Below are 18267 nucleotides of genomic sequence, written 5' to 3'. Positions count from 1 at the left end.
GGAGGCTCGTTAAACTCTTAATGGCTCCATAAGAGACAAAAGTGAGTTTTACTAAGGAATGTGTACAGTGGACCAGGAGCTACTCTTTCGGCCTGCTGGACCAACAGAACTTTCATTCAGCCTTTCGGATTCCCATTTGTGATGTTGCTGTTGTGAAAGATCTTGGTGCTCGTGTGGCATCACCAGCCTACTTAACTTGCTAAGTGCCATTTTAAAGTAATCACTCACACCTACTTTTTCCGATCCAAACTCAAAAGGATTTGTGAGTACAAAACTAAATCAATGCACGTGCTTTTATTTTGTTTATTTGGCTCAGTGTGCGAATAAGCTGTTTGTTTTTGGCTCCAACGCACCCAGGCATTGATTCAGGCATGCAAAAGGGTAACTGGGGGTTGAACATTGTGTTTGGAAAGCCTTAACTGAAATACAGCAGGTTTATATGGATTGAAATTGTGGTTTTAAATCACTACAACTGAAGAAAAAGTATTGTGAAAAGCTATTGTTTATTTTGTTATGTGATGCAAATAAACCGTCCGTCCATCCGTCTTCTTCCGCTTATCCAGGGTCGGGTCGCGGGGGAAGCAGTTTCAGTAGGGAGGCCCAGACGTCCCTCTCCCCAGTCACTTGGGCAAATAATATTTTTTTCTTTACCTAACGTGCTTTTTAAATTTTTATTCTTAATCAGTGTCTTGTTTAAAAGTACTTTAAGTGTTTTCATATTCCCAGGGGGAGTATTTGACATAAACATACCTTTATCTAAATTAATTCATAAGTTCCTACAAAGTGGAGACACCGTCATCAAATTAAAGTCAAATGATTGAGGAAAAATAAAGTAAAAATATTAATAGTAAGTTGCATCTCCTGTAAATGGTTAGTTTGGCAGTCTTTAAAATAACTTTCCCAGTATTAGATAGTACCAATGTGCTACATTCTAATCTCAATTATCTCTTTACCTTTTTAGCAACTGGGTACGGGCGCTACAATGCAAACTTCTGAATTTGAAGAAAGCAAAATGTCTCTCTCTTATTTTGATATTTATTAAACAGATATAATTTGGTAATTCTGTCTGAGCTTAAGGTCTTGGTACCTAAACACAGGAACCTTGGTACCTGTGTTTACTTTTATCCAGTGCACGCAACCATCTAGTCTCCGCTGTACATCTGTTATTGTATACAGAGACTGTTCCGGCTGGTGCAGTAGAATAGAACAGAATAGAAATATCCTTAATTGCCCACAGTGGGGAAATTCAGGTTAACCTACTGGTGATGGAATCAACAAAGTAGTGAAACTTCCTCTTGAAGATGTCCAGTGTGTGCTGCAGCACTTGCTGGAAGTTTGCTTTCCCTTGAGAAATAAGGTTGAGCTGCTTCTCCACAGCGCTGCGGATGGTAGGGAGCACCAGCTCTGCATCTGCACACCCAGAGAGACAAACACTGACATTACAAATGTTTAAGCAGGGGTATCCAAAGTGTGGCCCGAGGGCCATTTGGGAACCCAGGACTGATTTTGTGCTGCCCCTGACCACAGTTCAAGAGTAACACATCCTAGGTGCAATACAAAGAATTTTGCTTTTATTAATATCACACTTTTTGCTTCCTTGTTGATTTACGTGTAAATATAACCAGATGTAACTTTGACCTAAAACCAAGCTTTAGTTCACCCAAAGCCAATTCAAAGCTATAGAATACAGTTTTTATACCTGAAAAAAAAGGATATTTGTCGCTATAGTTTCCATTAAGCAAGATTCTAAAGATGTAGCTCTAACACCTTGAAGCCAACTCTAACCAGACAAGAGAGTAAAGGGAATGGAAGAAAAAGTACCTATTTTATAGTAGCCATGTACCAAGACGATGCCCAGGTTGGTGGGTTTCAGTCTGCGCCCATTCTCTACGGTCACATAGTTTCTCTGACAAATGTTATTGATGTGAACAGGGATGCTGGCATCAGTACCTGAAAGACCGACGACTATTATCAAACATATATTACCATCAGACTTTCAAAGATACATGTCCTCATGCTGATTTACAATTTAGTCTAACACAAAGATCAAATAGTCTGAAAAGTAGTTGTGTAAATTCTAAAAGAACTACATCTAGGATATTGCCTGGAAATACTCCGTTCCTGCTTGAGATAAAGCACCATAATAAAACTTAACCGCTTAAGAAATGAGAACTTTAGTCCACAGACAGGCTTTTAGTCGCTTTAAAAAAAGGCTGAACAAGATCTGCTTCTCTTCAGAGATGTTTGTCCACTTGTCAATTTCATTTACAGATCAATCAGGAAAAAGAAAAATATAAACGTTAGAAGAGAAACTGATGATATTCAGGAATCAAAAAGCCTGTTTAGACTAAAATTATTGGGTATTATTTGGTTATGGCTGATTTCTTTGAAATCCAACCATCATGTTTCTGCCTTTCAAGGGGTCTCATTTATAAAATATTGCATGGAATCCATACTAAAAGTGTACATACGCCAGGAATAAGAAAATGCTGTAGGCCAAAAAATATTCAGATTTATAAAACCATGCGCACGCAAAGAAGCACGCAATTTTGCTTTACAGATCACAGCTGAATCTGTACACCACAACATGGCAACATCTGGAAGTGGGAATCATGGCCGGTTGCACCATCTCCCCCCTGGCATTCACCCTGGCCATGGAGGTCATAATACAGGCATCTCAATGGGTGGTAGGCGGACAGCGAATAAGACCTGGGCTGAGGCTGCCCCCAGTCAGGGCTTACATGGATGACCTCACCACACTTATTGTGACCAAGGCTTGCACAGTACGGCTACTGGGAAAACTCCAAGAGAACATCGAGCGGGCTCGCATGAAGATCAAGCCAAGCAAGTGCAGAAGCATCTCCATCGTCAAGGGGAGGCTGTCAGACCACTACTTTCACATTGGTGATGAACCCATTCCAACGGTCACCAAGAAGCCTGTGAAGAGCCTGGGGCGATGGTATGATGCCTCCCTCAAAGACAAAGAGCAAGTAGAGCAGCTCAGGAAGGACATAGCCAGTGCCCTAGAGAACATCGACAGAACCTTGCTTCCTGGCAAGCTCAAGCTCTGGTGTATGCAGTATGGACTCCTGCCACGACTCCTCTGGCCACTAACCCTCTACGAGGTTCCACTCTCAAAGGTGGAAAAACTGGAGAGGCTGGTCAACGCCTATTTCAGGAAGTGGCTTGGCCTTCCCAGGTGCCTCAGTAGCATTGGGCTTTATGGCAGAGAAATGCTGGAACTTCCCATCACTAGCCTGGCAGAGGAGTACAAGTGTGCCAAGGTTAGACTGGAAATGACGCTCCAAGACTCCAGGGACCCACTTGTGTCCCAAGTAGCACCCATCTTGGCCACTGGGAGGAAGTGGACCCCGCTAGCTGCTACAGAGCAGGCAAAGGCAGCACTCCGACACCGGGACATCGTGGGACATGTTCAGGAGGGGAGGAGTGGTCTTGGCCTTGGCACTTGCAGCCCAACTTGGAGCAAGGCCAATCCAGCTCAGAAGCGCAAACTGGTGGTCCAGAGGAAGCAGCAAGGTGCAGACAAGCCGTGGCACAGGCAAAGCAAGGGCAGTAGATAGCATGGGAAGGAGTTGAGAAAAGAAAGCTCTCCTGGAAAGATCTATGGGAGATGGAGGCATTCAGAGCAAGCTTTACCGTCACCTGCAAACCTAAGCCAATGGTATGGCGACGACCCCACATGCTCCTTGTGCCCAAGCCCAGCAACACTAAAGCACATCTTAGTGGGGTGCAAGACCAGCCTTAACCAAGGTCGCTACACCTGGCAACACAACCAGGTGCTCAGAAGTCTTGCAGCAGTGCTGGAATGCCAGCGGATGAATGCAAATGCGCTCCCCCCGCCTCCATCCCACCAGCAGCCAACACTTTTTGTTCAAGAGGGTCAAGCCAGCTTCACCATCACCAGTAGGGCTGACATTGGGCAGCTGGGCAGAGCACAGGACTGGAAAATGCTGGCAGACCTGGACAGAAAGCTGTGCTTTCCACCGGAAATTGCATCCACCAACCTGTGTTCAGACCTCGTTCTGTGGTCTTCGTCACTCAAGCTGGTGTACATCATTGAGCTCACAGTACCTTGGGAGGGTGCCATAGAGCAAGCCTTTGAGCGGAAGAAGCTGAGATACACCAATCTTGCAGCAGAAGCCCAACAGTAAGGATGGAACGTGAAGGTACGCCCGGTGGAAGTAAGCTGCAGGGGATTCGTAGCCAGCTCAACATCTAGGCTACTCAGGGAGATGGGGGTGCGAGGGAAGGCCCACAGGCAGGTAATCAAGGACCTCTCCAAGGCCGCTGAAAAGGGGAGCCAGTGGCTGTGGACCAAGAGGAAGGACCTGGCCTGGGGCTCAAGTGTGTGATGGTTGATGGGAGTGAACCTGTGACGATGGGATTCACTGCTGAACCCTCTGGAGGTGTCGTGGGCCTATCAGCGAAAAACCCAAGATGGAGGGCGCCCACTTGAAAACCCAAGGGATGCAATCACCCACTTGATGGCCACAGTGTCTCGTCGGTGCCTTAGGTATCTATTAGGATAACAACATATTGTCCTACTCAACAGATCTGAACGTTTGGTACCAGGTTCCGCCTCGTGTTCTGCCCTCTACGCGCCCAGATTCAGCCATAACTGGTCAATGCAAAGCACCTCATCAATGTTAATGTGTGTTACAAATGGCTCAGCTGATTTTTTTTTTCATCATGGTGATGTGGCAACCACAGAGAAAAGCCAAAGAAACTTGAAAATTTTCAGAGAGAGGCGTTTATTAAATGAAAAAAAAAAATCACAGGAGGAGAACTTGTTAAAAATTAAACATGACTGCTGTTTTCAACATCAGATGAAAGCTGTGCTCTGTGTTGAAATTCCTCTGAAGCTGTGCGCTCAGATCGACATTCAGAGGAGGGAGACCAGGAGGAATGAGAGGTTTCCCCCCGTGATGATAAAGACCCCCCCACCCCCCAATGTACAATGTATTATAGGAAAAACTGATCAGTCATATAACTTGTTTTAACTTGTGACAATGCGTTATGGGAAGAACTGGTCAGTTATATAACTTGTTTTTGCTCTTTGACAATACATTGTGGGAACAACTGGTCAGTAATATAACTTGTTTTATCTTGTGCACTTGTATTGTGGGCAACATGTCTTATTCCCAGGCTGATCGCGCCTGAGTTCACATGAAACTGGGAGCAACATGTTATGTTTCTGTTGATATTCTCAGGTCGATCGCGCTCTGTTATTTTGTTTCGCGCTCATGTTGTTTTGTTTCACATACTGATCATGCCGCATTTTATTTTATTTCACACACCGATTGCCTCTGAGTTCCTCGTTTTATTTTGTTTCACATGCCGATTGAGCTCTAAGACCGTGGCTGTTCGGATCGACTGGGAGATGAGGACTGGCCATCCTCGCTCGCATCCGATCCTTTGATAGAATATAAAAACAGAGATTTACCTCAGTCTGGCAGAGTCTGCTGTGGGTTGCATACAGACGCCCAGCCACGTTGATGCCTTGCTCTGCTCGGACTGACCGGCTCTCCAGTCCTGTGCCAACGGTAAGAGCGATTTTGGAAACTGTTATGCATCACGTCTGTTTGAGTTTGCTTTGCTGTATTCTGTGGCGGAATTAAAGGGCACAATTATATACTAGCAGAATCAATGTTTGAGTGTTTATTTTGTGTTATTGCCGATCACTCCCGATCCTGTATAAATCTTTCATAAAACAAGGTTATAGCAAAATGAAATGCTCAGAGTCTAGAGCAGTATTTTGGCCAGTCATCATCATTGGCCTGGAAATGTTTGATCCCTGAAACCGTGTTTTCTCCCAATTCTCCCTCCTCCAAGGTCTTCCACCAGTGCCGATGCATCCACCGCTCAGATTTACACACGAGTGTATTTGACCGATTATTTGACAATAATCTGTTAATTTGTGGTGTTCACTCTGGTGATCATCAGGAAGAGGAATGTGAAAAGGTCAAAGGTCCCAATTAGTTATGTGTCACCAGCGTAAGCATGAATAACGCTGTGGTGTTTAATTCTTATGAGCTGATCATCTAGAATTAAAGTCTGCTATGTAGTGAAATTGAATCTCTGAGAGGAATCGTGATTCAGTTTGGATGCATTTCACCACCTGAGTCAGTCCCCCCCCCCCAGTCTCCAAAATGAGCCTACGCCTGGGTCAGAGTTGCCGTGAGGACCGCACATTTTCCCGTCAAGTTTCTGTTATAGATCCAAACTTTTGGGTGGAAAGTAACGTACGCCTGTTTCAGGCCCCATTTTGTGCGTACACAAGCTTTGTAAATGAGACTCCAGAGCATTACCCTTCTCACCTCAGCTTATACTTTATCAAGGCTTTAAGAGCCGTTTAACATAAACTGGGTGCCCCACACTTTACTGTAGACAGAAAGCAAGCTGCTTTCTGTCTAAACATGATTATGTGTCAGAGCGTACACTCCTGTAGGCAGAGCTTATACCGATGCCGTGTTTCTCCATGAGTGTGATGAGTTCTGCCTCTGTCAGGTAGTCAGGAGGGCTCGTCTGCCGCTCCACCAGCTTGATCTCTTCCACTGTAAAAGTGTCGCCACGTTCGCAGGCGGGGAGCGCTTCCTCCAGAGGAATGCCCTGCCATGGCATCACTGTTGTGTAACCTGTGAACACATTACAAGCTCAGCAAGGTCCGGTTGGCACCAGTTGCTGTGTTCTGCTTCTCTTCAGTGGATGGAGTAGTGCAACAAGGTTGTTTTAAAACTGCGGAACATAAAGAGGAAGTGTTCTAAAAAGCAAACAAAAGCTGAAAAATATTAACCGGGTTCCCAGTGTCTAAAAGAATGCACTTCCTGTCTGCTTTCTTCTGGACTCATTCTGGTGACGCAGTCATTTTCTCTATTGCAACTTGGGTACTGTGATGCAGTGACAGCAAAGTGTCTTAAGTAGAGCTGGGTGAAAAATCGATTTAATTGATTAATTCAAATTTACAATTTATTAAGATAAAAAATTTTGAAAATCAGGATTTTATTTTGCTAATGCACTCTGCTGAATATATGTTTATGAAAATATATTGTTAGAATATTGTAAAGAGCAAACTTTTTTTAACCAAAAGAGGGGACACTTTAATCATTTACTGTTTTTTTATATTAGTGACACAAGTGAAGCCTGTTCTTAACCAATTGAGTAAAACCACTAGCAGCAAACATTTAGTTATATTTTCATTGTTTACAACGGCAGGGCCGCCATCTTGTTTTACAACCATGTTTCAAAGCTTGGGCTTAGTTGCACTTTGAATTCAGGTCAACTCCCAGTTGTGAAATGAAAGGAGGGGTGAAACATAAATCTCTTAATCAGATTTGGGATGATAAAATCAGAGATTGTATTTTTAAGCCATATAGCCCAGGCCTAGTCTTAAGGGAAGAAACATCACTTCAACTTTGTGGACATCACAACCCATTCTTGCTTGATACATCTGTGGCAAACCATGAAAAATCAGCATTTTCTCTAAGAGCACTCACCTGAGACTTCGCTCTAAACAGCTTAACCCGAAGCTGAGATGGTTTCAGGGATAAAAAATCCAAGTTTTTAAAAATGATTCGTTTGAACCACATAATGGCCAAATACAAATTCCCAGCTTTACCTGCTGATATGAGAGTTTTCCCGCTACACGAGAAGCCCTCTGTGGCAATCCTGAAGTCTATTGTGGTTTGTAGATACTTGCAGTCCTGACTGATAGTGGCGATGAAATGTCGTGTGATGTATTCGTACAGCCGCCAGCCATCACTCCCTGCAGGAGAAGAACAATGTTAAATGTTTGGGTTGAGTACTCTCTATTTTCGTGATCTAGAATATTTCTTTTTAATACTGGATTTTATTTCTCAGTGTGCTTACTCCATGTAAGTCTAGGAGCCTGTCGATCCCTTTTATTAGTCCATCTAGTCTTGCTGCATGTTGATCTGGGCTTTGTTTTCCTTTCTACCATCTTTCTTTCTTTGGATTTTCTGTCACTGGACTTTTTTCTATTGTATTTTTTATTGTTTCTCATTGCTAGTAGATTTTTATTAACATTTTTCAACATTTGTCTATCTCAAATATGTGTGCATTCTGGTCCTCCATCTTCCTACCCTCAAAACAAAGACGACCAATGTTAAAGCTAATAACTAATCTAAACCCTAAAAGAAATCTAAATCATGGGGGTGTTTTAGAACCCATAGTGTGACTAAAAACAAGTACATGTAGAGAGGCATCAGGAGCATCAGCAGCTGTCACCGACACCTTAAAAAACTTCTCTGCACGCTGAGTATCAATAAACCACCAGTCCACTTCATAGTGTGTTACATATTACATAAATACACTGTTGGTTCCACATGATCTTTACCCCATTAGAATTATCTACACAGTCTCTCACATTCTAATGTCTTTTAGCACACCTTTTTTGCAGAGTTCTATAACTTGAAGATCTAAATTTATTCCACAGTATTCTACTGTGTGCATCAGTGTATCACTGACAGTTTGTGTGATGCATTCATGCACCTACACAATAATCAATATTGTCTGTAAAGGCATTGCTATCTGACTTTACGACTCAAATGTGAGTTTTATTAGCAGCTAAGGACGATTTCTACACTTTAAGCTTCTCTGGAAGTGCTGTTGGTCAGTACAATCAACTGATTTCAGAAGAAGAAAAGAAAATGTGTTATGTGTAATTTGTGTGAATTCTGAGCCTGTGTCTATCTCATCAAAGATTTCCTTATGGTAACACGTAATGACAAAGATTCCTGATGAACACACTCACTCATTCAAAACCAGCTCTATTCACCAAGTCACTTCATACAGAAAGGAGTTTGACTCCACTTCCGCTTTGCTCTTAATGAAAACAATGCTGGATGCGACTTGAATGATGGGTGCATCCCATTAATCGGGTACCGTAGTGTGCATCAAGCTAATAACAGCAAGCGTTAGCTTATTTTGACCGTGAGGCTTTCTCCCAGACGGGAACTTTACTGACCATTATATGGTGCCGGGTACTCTGACTGTTAAGTGTTGGTCAGAGAGACAGCCTGGAGGAAGAAACTGTCTCTATGGCGGCTGGTTTTAGCAAACATCAGTTTTTAGCTAGGATGTATGGGGTCTCCAGAAATGTTAACTGCCCTTTTCCAGACCCCACACATGTAAAAGTCCTGGATGGAGGGAGGGTCAGCCATGTTGATCCTCTCTCCAGACCTAATTGTTCGTCACAGTTTGGACCTGTCATGTTTTGTGGATGAGCTGAACCACACAGTGATGGATGAACACAGGACAGAGTAAATGATGGCTGTGGAGAAGATGATCAGCAGCTCCTGGGGAAAGCTGTACTTCTTAAGTTTCCTTGGTAATTACAGCCTCTGCTGGGTCTTCTTCCGAATACTGCCCTTGGCATAATCTGCCACGGGCAATATTATGCAAACAGAATATTCATTATTCCCTTTTGATGTGGATTGTATGACTCACCCAGTTCCCCCTCTGACGCAGAATGCATAGGAGTAATGGGAGGATGGTCTCCTGCATCACTTCCCTTCCTGGGCCGGTTTATGCCAGTGGAAAGAAGTGCTTTTACCTGGTGAAAATAGTTTTTTAAACTCTGACTAAAAACATGTACATAATAAGATTATATTCTGATTGCCTTGTGCAGATATAATACACTGCTTCTAATTATTTGTGCAGTCATCCTTGAATATATGAGGCTTGCTAATTTTGTATTCTCATCACACATAAGGTTTTACCTCTTCTGCCCACACGGGGTTGTTGATCTGCTGCTTCAGGGCTCCCTTCAGGTCAAAGTTCTCGGGGTAGTGGGTTGTCTCAGTACGGGGGTAGCTGATGTAGCCCTGCGTATATAGGCGCTCTGCAATCTGCATGGTATGTTGGGGACCCATACCTGCAACATCACATCCATATCATTAGATATTCAGAGTTTTATCAGACTAAAAGTAAAGATCATACAGTGGTGAACTAGTGCTGTCAGACTTTTCTAGAAAACATGAAACTGTCCATAACACACACTGCAGGCACACCACAGCTGTTCCATCCCATTGCTGCTAAACTGTCATGTAGACTCACCAGTGAGCCACATTGTTGCAGCGGCATGTTCATCTGGCACCGTCACTCACTGGGCCCACACAACATTCTGCTACAGCTCTTGTTTTCCTGTTTGCCCAACTCAGCACTTTAAAAATAAAAAGGCAAATTGGTGCAATGTTGTTTGTGTGGATATTCAGCCAAGGCTCGTGGTCATGCTCCCCATGCCAATATTTCTGACGCGCTCACGTAACGCCAGTGTGCATGAATGTTCCTGGCTAGTTTCTACTTGCTGGCAGTACACTTCTAGTGTTTATGTAACCAGTTAGCTTCGGTGTTAGCTGTTCTTTGTATCTCCGCTGCTCTCACCGTATACTTTGAAAATGGCTGAGAGTCACAAGAAGCAAACTGTCAAGTTCATGAGAAGAAGAGGAAAACATTCGTAGAAAGAAATAAGACCAGAGTGGATTTGGAAGAATTTTTTCACGTGATCCCCCTGAGTAGCGGAAGAGCTGGTAAGATGGTCTTGGCATCCGCAGTTATTCAAAAAGGGGGTTTCTTACTTTCATTTCTGTAAAAATCTTCCTCTCTACCTTTAACATCTTATTTTCACATGCTATAATGTGTTTCATGATTACTGACAGTTCAGCCAAGGAAAACATGTGTTCTGAGGTAATTACCTAAGGAAGAGCTGGCCACTCTCAGCATCTCCACAGTATTCAAGGCCTGGGGCCTTTGTTTGGCTTTCTCTTTTTTACTCACTGACTCCACCTGTATTGATACAATATAAGATGTAATAATAATAATAACATTAATAGTAATCAAAATCAAACAGGAGCTTCATTTAAAAAAGTCACAATAGACACATCAGATAATCATTAGTTAATCAGCTTCAAAATACCTTTGTATGTTATATGTATGGTTATTCAACAATGTACAGCTACTGTAATAACACACTGATCAAAAGAATTGAAGGAACAGTTTTTAATCAGTGTCTAGTAGAGCTGGTCAGGATCATCTGAGGTCATTAACCCATCAGCAGGACCGGTATCTGCTGCTTTGTGCAAGGAGGAACAGGATGAGTTCTGCTAGAGCCCTACAAAGTGGCCTCCAGTGGGTCTCTGGTGTGAATGTCTCTGACCAAATCAAAGAGAAAGAAAGAAAGTGGCTTTATGAGGGTGGCCTGAGGGACTGATATTCTCTAGCATGTACTCTTGTAGGTTTAGGTCGGCACCCTGTTCTTTTCAGAGATGAGGGCAGGATCACTCTGAGCTCAAGTGACAGACGTGAAAGAATTTGGAGAAGCAGCGGTGAACGTTATGCTACCTGCAACTTTGTTCAGCATGATTGGTTTGATGGTGGGTCCTGTACAGGACAAATTATGACACCCTGACCACCCTTAGGTATCAGGATGAAATCCTTAGACCCATAGTTAAACCCTTTGTTGGTGTGTTCGGTCTTGGATTCTTCCCAGTGAGTGATATTGCCTGGCCTTGTATGGCAAGAGGATGCAAGCAGTTCCTGCAGAATGAAGGAATTCATACCATTGACTGGCCTTCATGCTTCCCTGACCTGAATCCAATAGAACATCTCTGGGACATCATGTTTAGATCCACCTGACGCCACCAGGTTGCATCTCAGACTGTTCAGGAGTTCAGTGATGCCCTGAGCCAGACAGACTACAGAGGACCATTCTGAGTTGCTGCAATTACATTTCAGCGAACTGGACCAGCCTGTTGGATCAGTTTCTTAGTCTCACTTTCTCTGTGATTTTGGACTAACATGGACAAAATTGTTGGCACCCTCTGTTAATCAAAGAAAACCCCACATAGGTCACTGGAATAAAACCAACAAAAGTAATAATAGATAAAAAATGTACTAAAAATTAACCAATGAAAATCAAGCATTGGTGGACTTCCAGGAGCGTTTCCAAGATGGCGGGTTGAAAACAAATCCTGACCTGATCAGAGACAAAGAAACTCCACCAAACTCGATAATGAAATTCAGTTTTTCTTCAAAATGATAAATAATGCGGGGAGTTAGATCGAAAAAGAGACCAGGGGGTGATGAAGATCACGACTGGGTAGGGACAGCTCGAACAAACGTCGAAAGCAAGGCTAACATGAGGCAGGCCTCGGACCCTAGTGAGGAGAGGGAGCTAACGACTGCTAAGGCTATCCAGAATCTATGCAACAATATCAAAGATATGCAAAATGACGTCATTGCTATGAAAAATGACATCAAGCAAGACCTGAACAGCTTTAAGAGTGAAATGAATAAGAAACTGGAGGAGGTCTGCTTAAGACAGAATCAAGAATCGGAATCAAGCTGCTGGGCTAACGGAAGTGGAACAACGGGTGAACGAACTGGAGACGGTGAATTTGGACTTGAGAGATTATTTGTCTTACTGCCTCAAACAGCAGAAAACTCTCCTGGACAAAGTCACTGACTTAGAAGGAAGATGCCGTCACAATAACATCCGCATTTACGGCATTAAAGAAGAAGCTGGAGGTAATGCCATGCAGACGTTCATTGAAAACTTTCTGAAAGAGCAGCTCTCAATCAACCAAGATCTACAGATTCAACGAGCACAATGTTCACTGGGTCCGAAACCCCGAGATGCATCAATTTCAAGATCTATACTCGTCAACTTTTACAGATATGACATAAAAGAAAAAATCCTTAAAGCAGCGTGGGGAAAGAAGATATTTTACAAAGGCAAACTGATCTCATTTGCGCACGACCTGCCAACTGAGATAAACAATAAGCTTAAGGAATACAAAAACATCAAGTAGATTCTCAAAGAAGGGAAAATACGCTTCCAAACACCTTACCCGGCTAAGATGAGGATTCACTGGGAAGACGGATCACACCTGTACACGAGTGCTTCGGAAGCAGCGGATGGCATGAGGAAGAGGGGATACCGGGTCAACACGCCGCAAACCACCACTGCCAATGAAGAACCAGCGATCATCCAGGACGCGCACTGGAACAAAGTGGGCACATCGCTCCCTAAACGTGTACAAGAGACGCTCTGGGAATTTCAGAGAAAGCAAGTATAAGACAACCTCCCTTCTTCCTGATGTAGTCTCTCAATTCTTCTGTAAGTAATATAGTATATTATAGAGGATCTGAGGCCCGCGCGGTAATCATTTCTCTAGACCTAATATGCGAGCCCGCCACCCCCTCTACCCCCGTACATGTAAGAAGATTACTCTGATCAGGAAAGATGAAGAAATGGCTATTAAGCTCAAAAGTGAAGGAACTCTGTCTTTCGCAGAGAAGAAGCCCCTAGTTAGAGTAGGGCCGTTCCTCCTACTATGTAAGAAAAAAGGTTGTAGGATGTTAGGGCATAGTGAAGCCCTGAGGTTGGAAGTCATCCTGTTTGTGTTATGTTCTTTAAATCTCTGTTTTCTGTGTTCAAACTGTCGACATGTACAAACTAGTATACAGATATGATTAATGGTGATATTAGAGCAGCTTCATGGAATGTTAATGGTCTAAACAATCCTGTTATGAGGAGTAGAGTAATGTCTAAGATAAAAAGGGAGAAAATTCAGATTTTATTTCTTCAAGAAACTCACTTTTCCCCAATAGAGCATGAGAAACTACAAAAATTTGGATTTTGGAATGTTTTTTACAGTTCATTCAAGACAGCTCATAAAATAGGAGTCGCGGGGCTAATACACAATTCTTTACCTTTTGAACTTATAAAGCAAATGCGCAATAATGAAGGCAGATATATACTGGTTCAAGGTAAAACTGAAGGGAGTTTGATCACCCTCCTCTCTGTATATATGCCCCCAAATTATGACCTTCCTTTCTTAAGAAAAGTGCTATAAGTCATCTCATTAGAATCGCAAGGTACTTTAATTTGTGCAGGTGACTTTAACACAGTGATGAATAAAAATGACACATCTAATGACAAAAGAATAAGCACACCACAAAGCAAATTACTAAAGACGGGAATTGATAATATTGGCTTTCTAGACGCTTGGCATGAAATGCACCCAACGGAAATAGATTTCACCTATTTCTCCCAGCCCCATGCAGTATTTTCAAGAATAGATCTATTCTTGGTTTTTAAGAATGATCGACATAGGTTAAAAAGCTGTGATATCGGTACTAGAAACTTGTCAAACCATTCTCCAGTTTACTTAACACTTAATCTAGATACAAGACCAAAAAGAAACATTTGGAGGCTAAATACAAGCTTGCTAAATAATAAAAAATGTCATAAAAGAAATAAAATCAGAAATAAAAAACTTTTTAAATTTGACCGACAACGGAGAAGTCAATCCTAATATTTTATGGGACACATTGAAGGCAGTTTTAAGAGGCAAATTAATATCAATAAGCACTGCCATTAAGAAAGAGAAGGAAAAGGAGTTAAACAAATTGGAAACTAAATAAAAAGAATTGGAAAACATGCAAATCAAAAACCAACTTGGTTATATCAATGCACAAATTCAAGAGACAAGAAGTAAAATTGTGGATATATGTAAGAGAGAGGAAGATAAAAAATATAAATTCCTAAAACAATCATTTTATGAAACAGGACCAAAGGCAACAAAACTGCTTTCATGAAGAATTCACAAAAAACAAATAATGCAATCAATCTGTTCCATTACCGATCCACAGGAATAGTAGAAAACAGTTTGGATGGTATTGACAAAGCATTTCAAACATATTATAAAGCATTATACGCACGAAAGGAACAAAGCAAAATAGAAAATATTAAATCATTTCTTAATTCATTGGACCTGCCATCAATCGGGGAATGTCAGAACAATAATTTAACTGAACACATCACTGAAAAAGGAACTAAAAACGGCGATTAAAAAATTTAAAAACAATAAATCACCCAGTACTGATGATTTCCCAGGCGAATGGTATAAGATATTTGAAGAAGAACTATCTCCTGTATTATTAAAATCATTAAATTGGACTTTCAGGAAAATGACAACACCACCATCATGGTCTAAAGCAATAATAACGGTATTACCAAAAGAGGGAAAAAACAAAAGTTTACTTAACACTTAATCTAGATACAAGACCAAAAAGAAACATTTGGAGGCTAAATACAAGCTTGCTAAATAATAAAAAATGTCATAAAAGAAATAAAATCAGAAATAAAAAACTTTTTAAATTTGACCGACAACGGAGAAGTCAATCCTAATATTTTATGGGACACATTGAAGGCAGTTTTAAGAGGCAAATTAATATCAATAAGCACTGCCATTAAGAAAGAGAAGGAAAAGGAGTTAAACAAATTGGAAACTAAATAAAAAGAATTGGAAAACATGCAAATCAAAAACCAACTTGGTTATATCAATGCACAAATTCAAGAGACAAGAAGTAAAATTGTGGATATATGTAAGAGAGAGGAAGATAAAAAATATAAATTCCTAAAACAATCATTTTATGAAACAGGACCAAAGGCAACAAAACTGCTTTCATGAAGAATTCACAAAAAACAAATAATGCAATCAATCTGTTCCATTACCGATCCACAGGAATAGTAGAAAACAGTTTGGATGGTATTGACAAAGCATTTCAAACATATTATAAAGCATTATACGCACGAAAGGAACAAAGCAAAATAGAAAATATTAAATCATTTCTTAATTCATTGGACCTGCCATCAATCGGGGAATGTCAGAACAATAATTTAACTGAACACATCACTGAAAAAGGAACTAAAAACGGCGATTAAAAAATTTAAAAACAATAAATCACCCAGTACTGATGATTTCCCAGGCGAATGGTATAAGATATTTGAAGAAGAACTATCTCCTGTATTATTAAAATCATTAAATTGGACTTTCAGGAAAATGACAACACCACCATCATGGTCTAAAGCAATAATAACGGTATTACCAAAAGAGGGAAAAAACAAAATACTATGCAGCTCATATAGACCGATCTCGATTCTTAATCAAGATTATAAGCTATATGCATCTATTCTGTCCAACAAGCTGAACGTGTTTGTCCTGATTGACCGGGATCAAGCTGGATTTGTCTCTGGCCGACAAACTCAGGACAGTATAAGACGCTCACTTCACATAATTCAGAATATTCAGACAAACAATCACACAGCTGTAATAGCGAGCTTAGACGCAGAAAAGGCTTTTGATTGTGTCAGCTGGGAGTACTTATTTCTAGTTTTGGAACGATTTTGTTTTTCACATATCTCAATCAACATTATTAAAACATTATACACGTCTCCCACAGCTAGAATCAAGATAAACGGCCGCTTGACAGACACAATAAAACTAGAAAGATCCACTCGACAAGGCTGCCCGCTTTCCCCAACTCTTTTTGCACTTTATATAGAGCCTCTCGCTCAAGCAATTAGAGACAACAATAATATTCATGGTATAGTAATGAATTCAAGAGAACATAAAATACCACTATATGCTGACGACGTCCTGCTATATCTTTCGAACCCGGAGCAATCCACCCCGGCCGTTTTGAAGTTACTAGAAACATTTGGCACTTACTCAGGATACAGACTTAATGTGGAAAAAACACAGATCATGTGTTTTAACTATTACCCATCGGCAGGGCTAAAAGATAAAATCTCTATTGACTTATCTAAGAAAACTATCAAATACTTGGACATATGGTTGACTTACCTTCTGAATGACTTGTACGAAAAAAAATTGAAACTGTAAATAAGAGAATTAAACAAGATCTCACACAGAGGTCTGAATCTATAATCAACTTTAATTCAAGAATTGAAGTAATTAAGATGTCAATATTACCTAGGTTATTGTACCTATTTATCTCGCTGCCTGTTAGAATCCCTCGTTCTCAGTTTTGTGAGTGGGACAAACTGATATCTCGTTTTATTTGGAAGGGACGGAAACCCAGAATTAGATACAGTACTCTTACAATTAGGAAAGAAAAGTGGGGGTTTATTGCTCCCAAATCTTCAAAACAGTAGTACAGTGGTGTGACCATACTCACGAAGCTGGATGGAAAGAATTACAGAATAAGTGTGGAAACATTCCAATACAAGCTCTGATTGGGGATCAAAAACTTGCAGCATGCCAAAAAAAATTAGACCCCCTCGTATCAATAGTGGTTGTGAAGAACCAAAGGCCCGACTTCCCCGAGCGCCGAGGCAGGCGCCAGGGGACCCATAACCCCGGACTCCCAAAGGAGGTCCCAAAGCAGGGCGCCCAAGAGGGGCCAACACAAGAAATCTGCAATACCCCCCCCCCCCCCCCAAGGAAAGAGGAGAGACGACCCCAAGGAAATCCCCCAGCCACCGCAATGCCGAAGCCCCCAGGAGCCGCGGGGGCGAGCCAGTGGGCTCCGCCGGCAGCCAGCTACACTGAAGTGGTCCCAGCCATGGGCCCCGGGGCCCAGAGGCCCCAGGGGTGCCCAGAGGCCCCAGGGGTGCCCCGCGGCGCACCCGTGAAGCAGCCACCGGAAATTGGCCGTCACCCACCCGGTGACCCGCCCCAAACCCGAGGACCGCCAATGGGCCAGCGGGCCAAGGCGGCAGCCAACGGAGGGGGGCAGGACGTGGGGGGATGGGCTCCGCACCTAGCGAAGACTTGAGATGTTCTTGGAAGAGGGAGTGGACCGGACCCAAACCTGGCAAAAAAAAAAAAAAACTCATTCATACCGTCCCACCCTAGTGCCCCACTCACCACACACATACTTACATTAAAAAAAACCACACACACACACATTACCACATAACACTCACATCCAACAATCCCAAGTGGGGGAGGGGGGCACCACAATCCGACTATCCGCCTGCCTGTGCCCGACCCTCGGTCCCGCCCCCGGACCAGGCCAGGCCTGGGGAGGGGGCCAACATGACCCGTATGGGCCACCCAACCAGAACCCCCCTCACCCCCTAAATACCTAATAAACCCACCCCCTCCCCAACCTTACCCTAGCCACCCCTCCCCCCACCCCTTTCTGGGGAGAGCAGAGGCGTCAGCCCCAGTCCCGGCAAGCCGCTCGCGCCCCACAGCAACCCCCCGCCAATACCCCAGACCCAGTGGCCCGCTCCTCCTCCGGGCCCCAGACTCTGTGCCGCAATCGGAGAATGGGGCTGTAGTGCCGGCGCACCCCCTCCAAGCAACTGCCCAGAACCCTCAATGTCTAAATGCGACAGGGGGTGAAGGGAGCCATACGAGGCGAGGCTCACACAACATAAGCCCCCACCCCAGATGTCTTCACCCCCCCATA

At 42.7% G+C, this 18267-nt stretch overlaps 1 protein-coding gene across 2 annotated transcripts in view; it reads right to left on the bottom strand.

Annotated features, from left to right (window-relative positions):
* The window catches only part of top3b (DNA topoisomerase III beta), an 83227-nt gene that overhangs the window by 28312 nt on the left and 36648 nt on the right, over positions 1–18267 (bottom strand). For both annotated transcript variants that reach the window (XM_036131002.1, XM_012858062.3), the window contains exons 7-13: positions 10734–10824; positions 9759–9913; positions 9487–9592; positions 7637–7783; positions 6483–6656; positions 1822–1950; positions 1261–1410 (exon numbers count right to left, since the gene is read on the bottom strand). In XM_036131002.1, the coding sequence (XP_035986895.1) occupies positions 1261–1410; positions 1822–1950; positions 6483–6656; positions 7637–7783; positions 9487–9592; positions 9759–9913; positions 10734–10824 (952 nt within the window). The remainder of the gene's footprint in view (positions 1–1260; positions 1411–1821; positions 1951–6482; positions 6657–7636; positions 7784–9486; positions 9593–9758; positions 9914–10733; positions 10825–18267) is intronic.

The sequence above is a fragment of the Fundulus heteroclitus genome, unplaced genomic scaffold (assembly GCF_011125445.2).
Source record: "Fundulus heteroclitus isolate FHET01 unplaced genomic scaffold, MU-UCD_Fhet_4.1 scaffold_40, whole genome shotgun sequence".
Taxonomy (NCBI): Eukaryota; Metazoa; Chordata; class Actinopteri; order Cyprinodontiformes; family Fundulidae; genus Fundulus; species Fundulus heteroclitus.
This window is presented reverse-complemented; position numbering and strand designations above follow the sequence as displayed.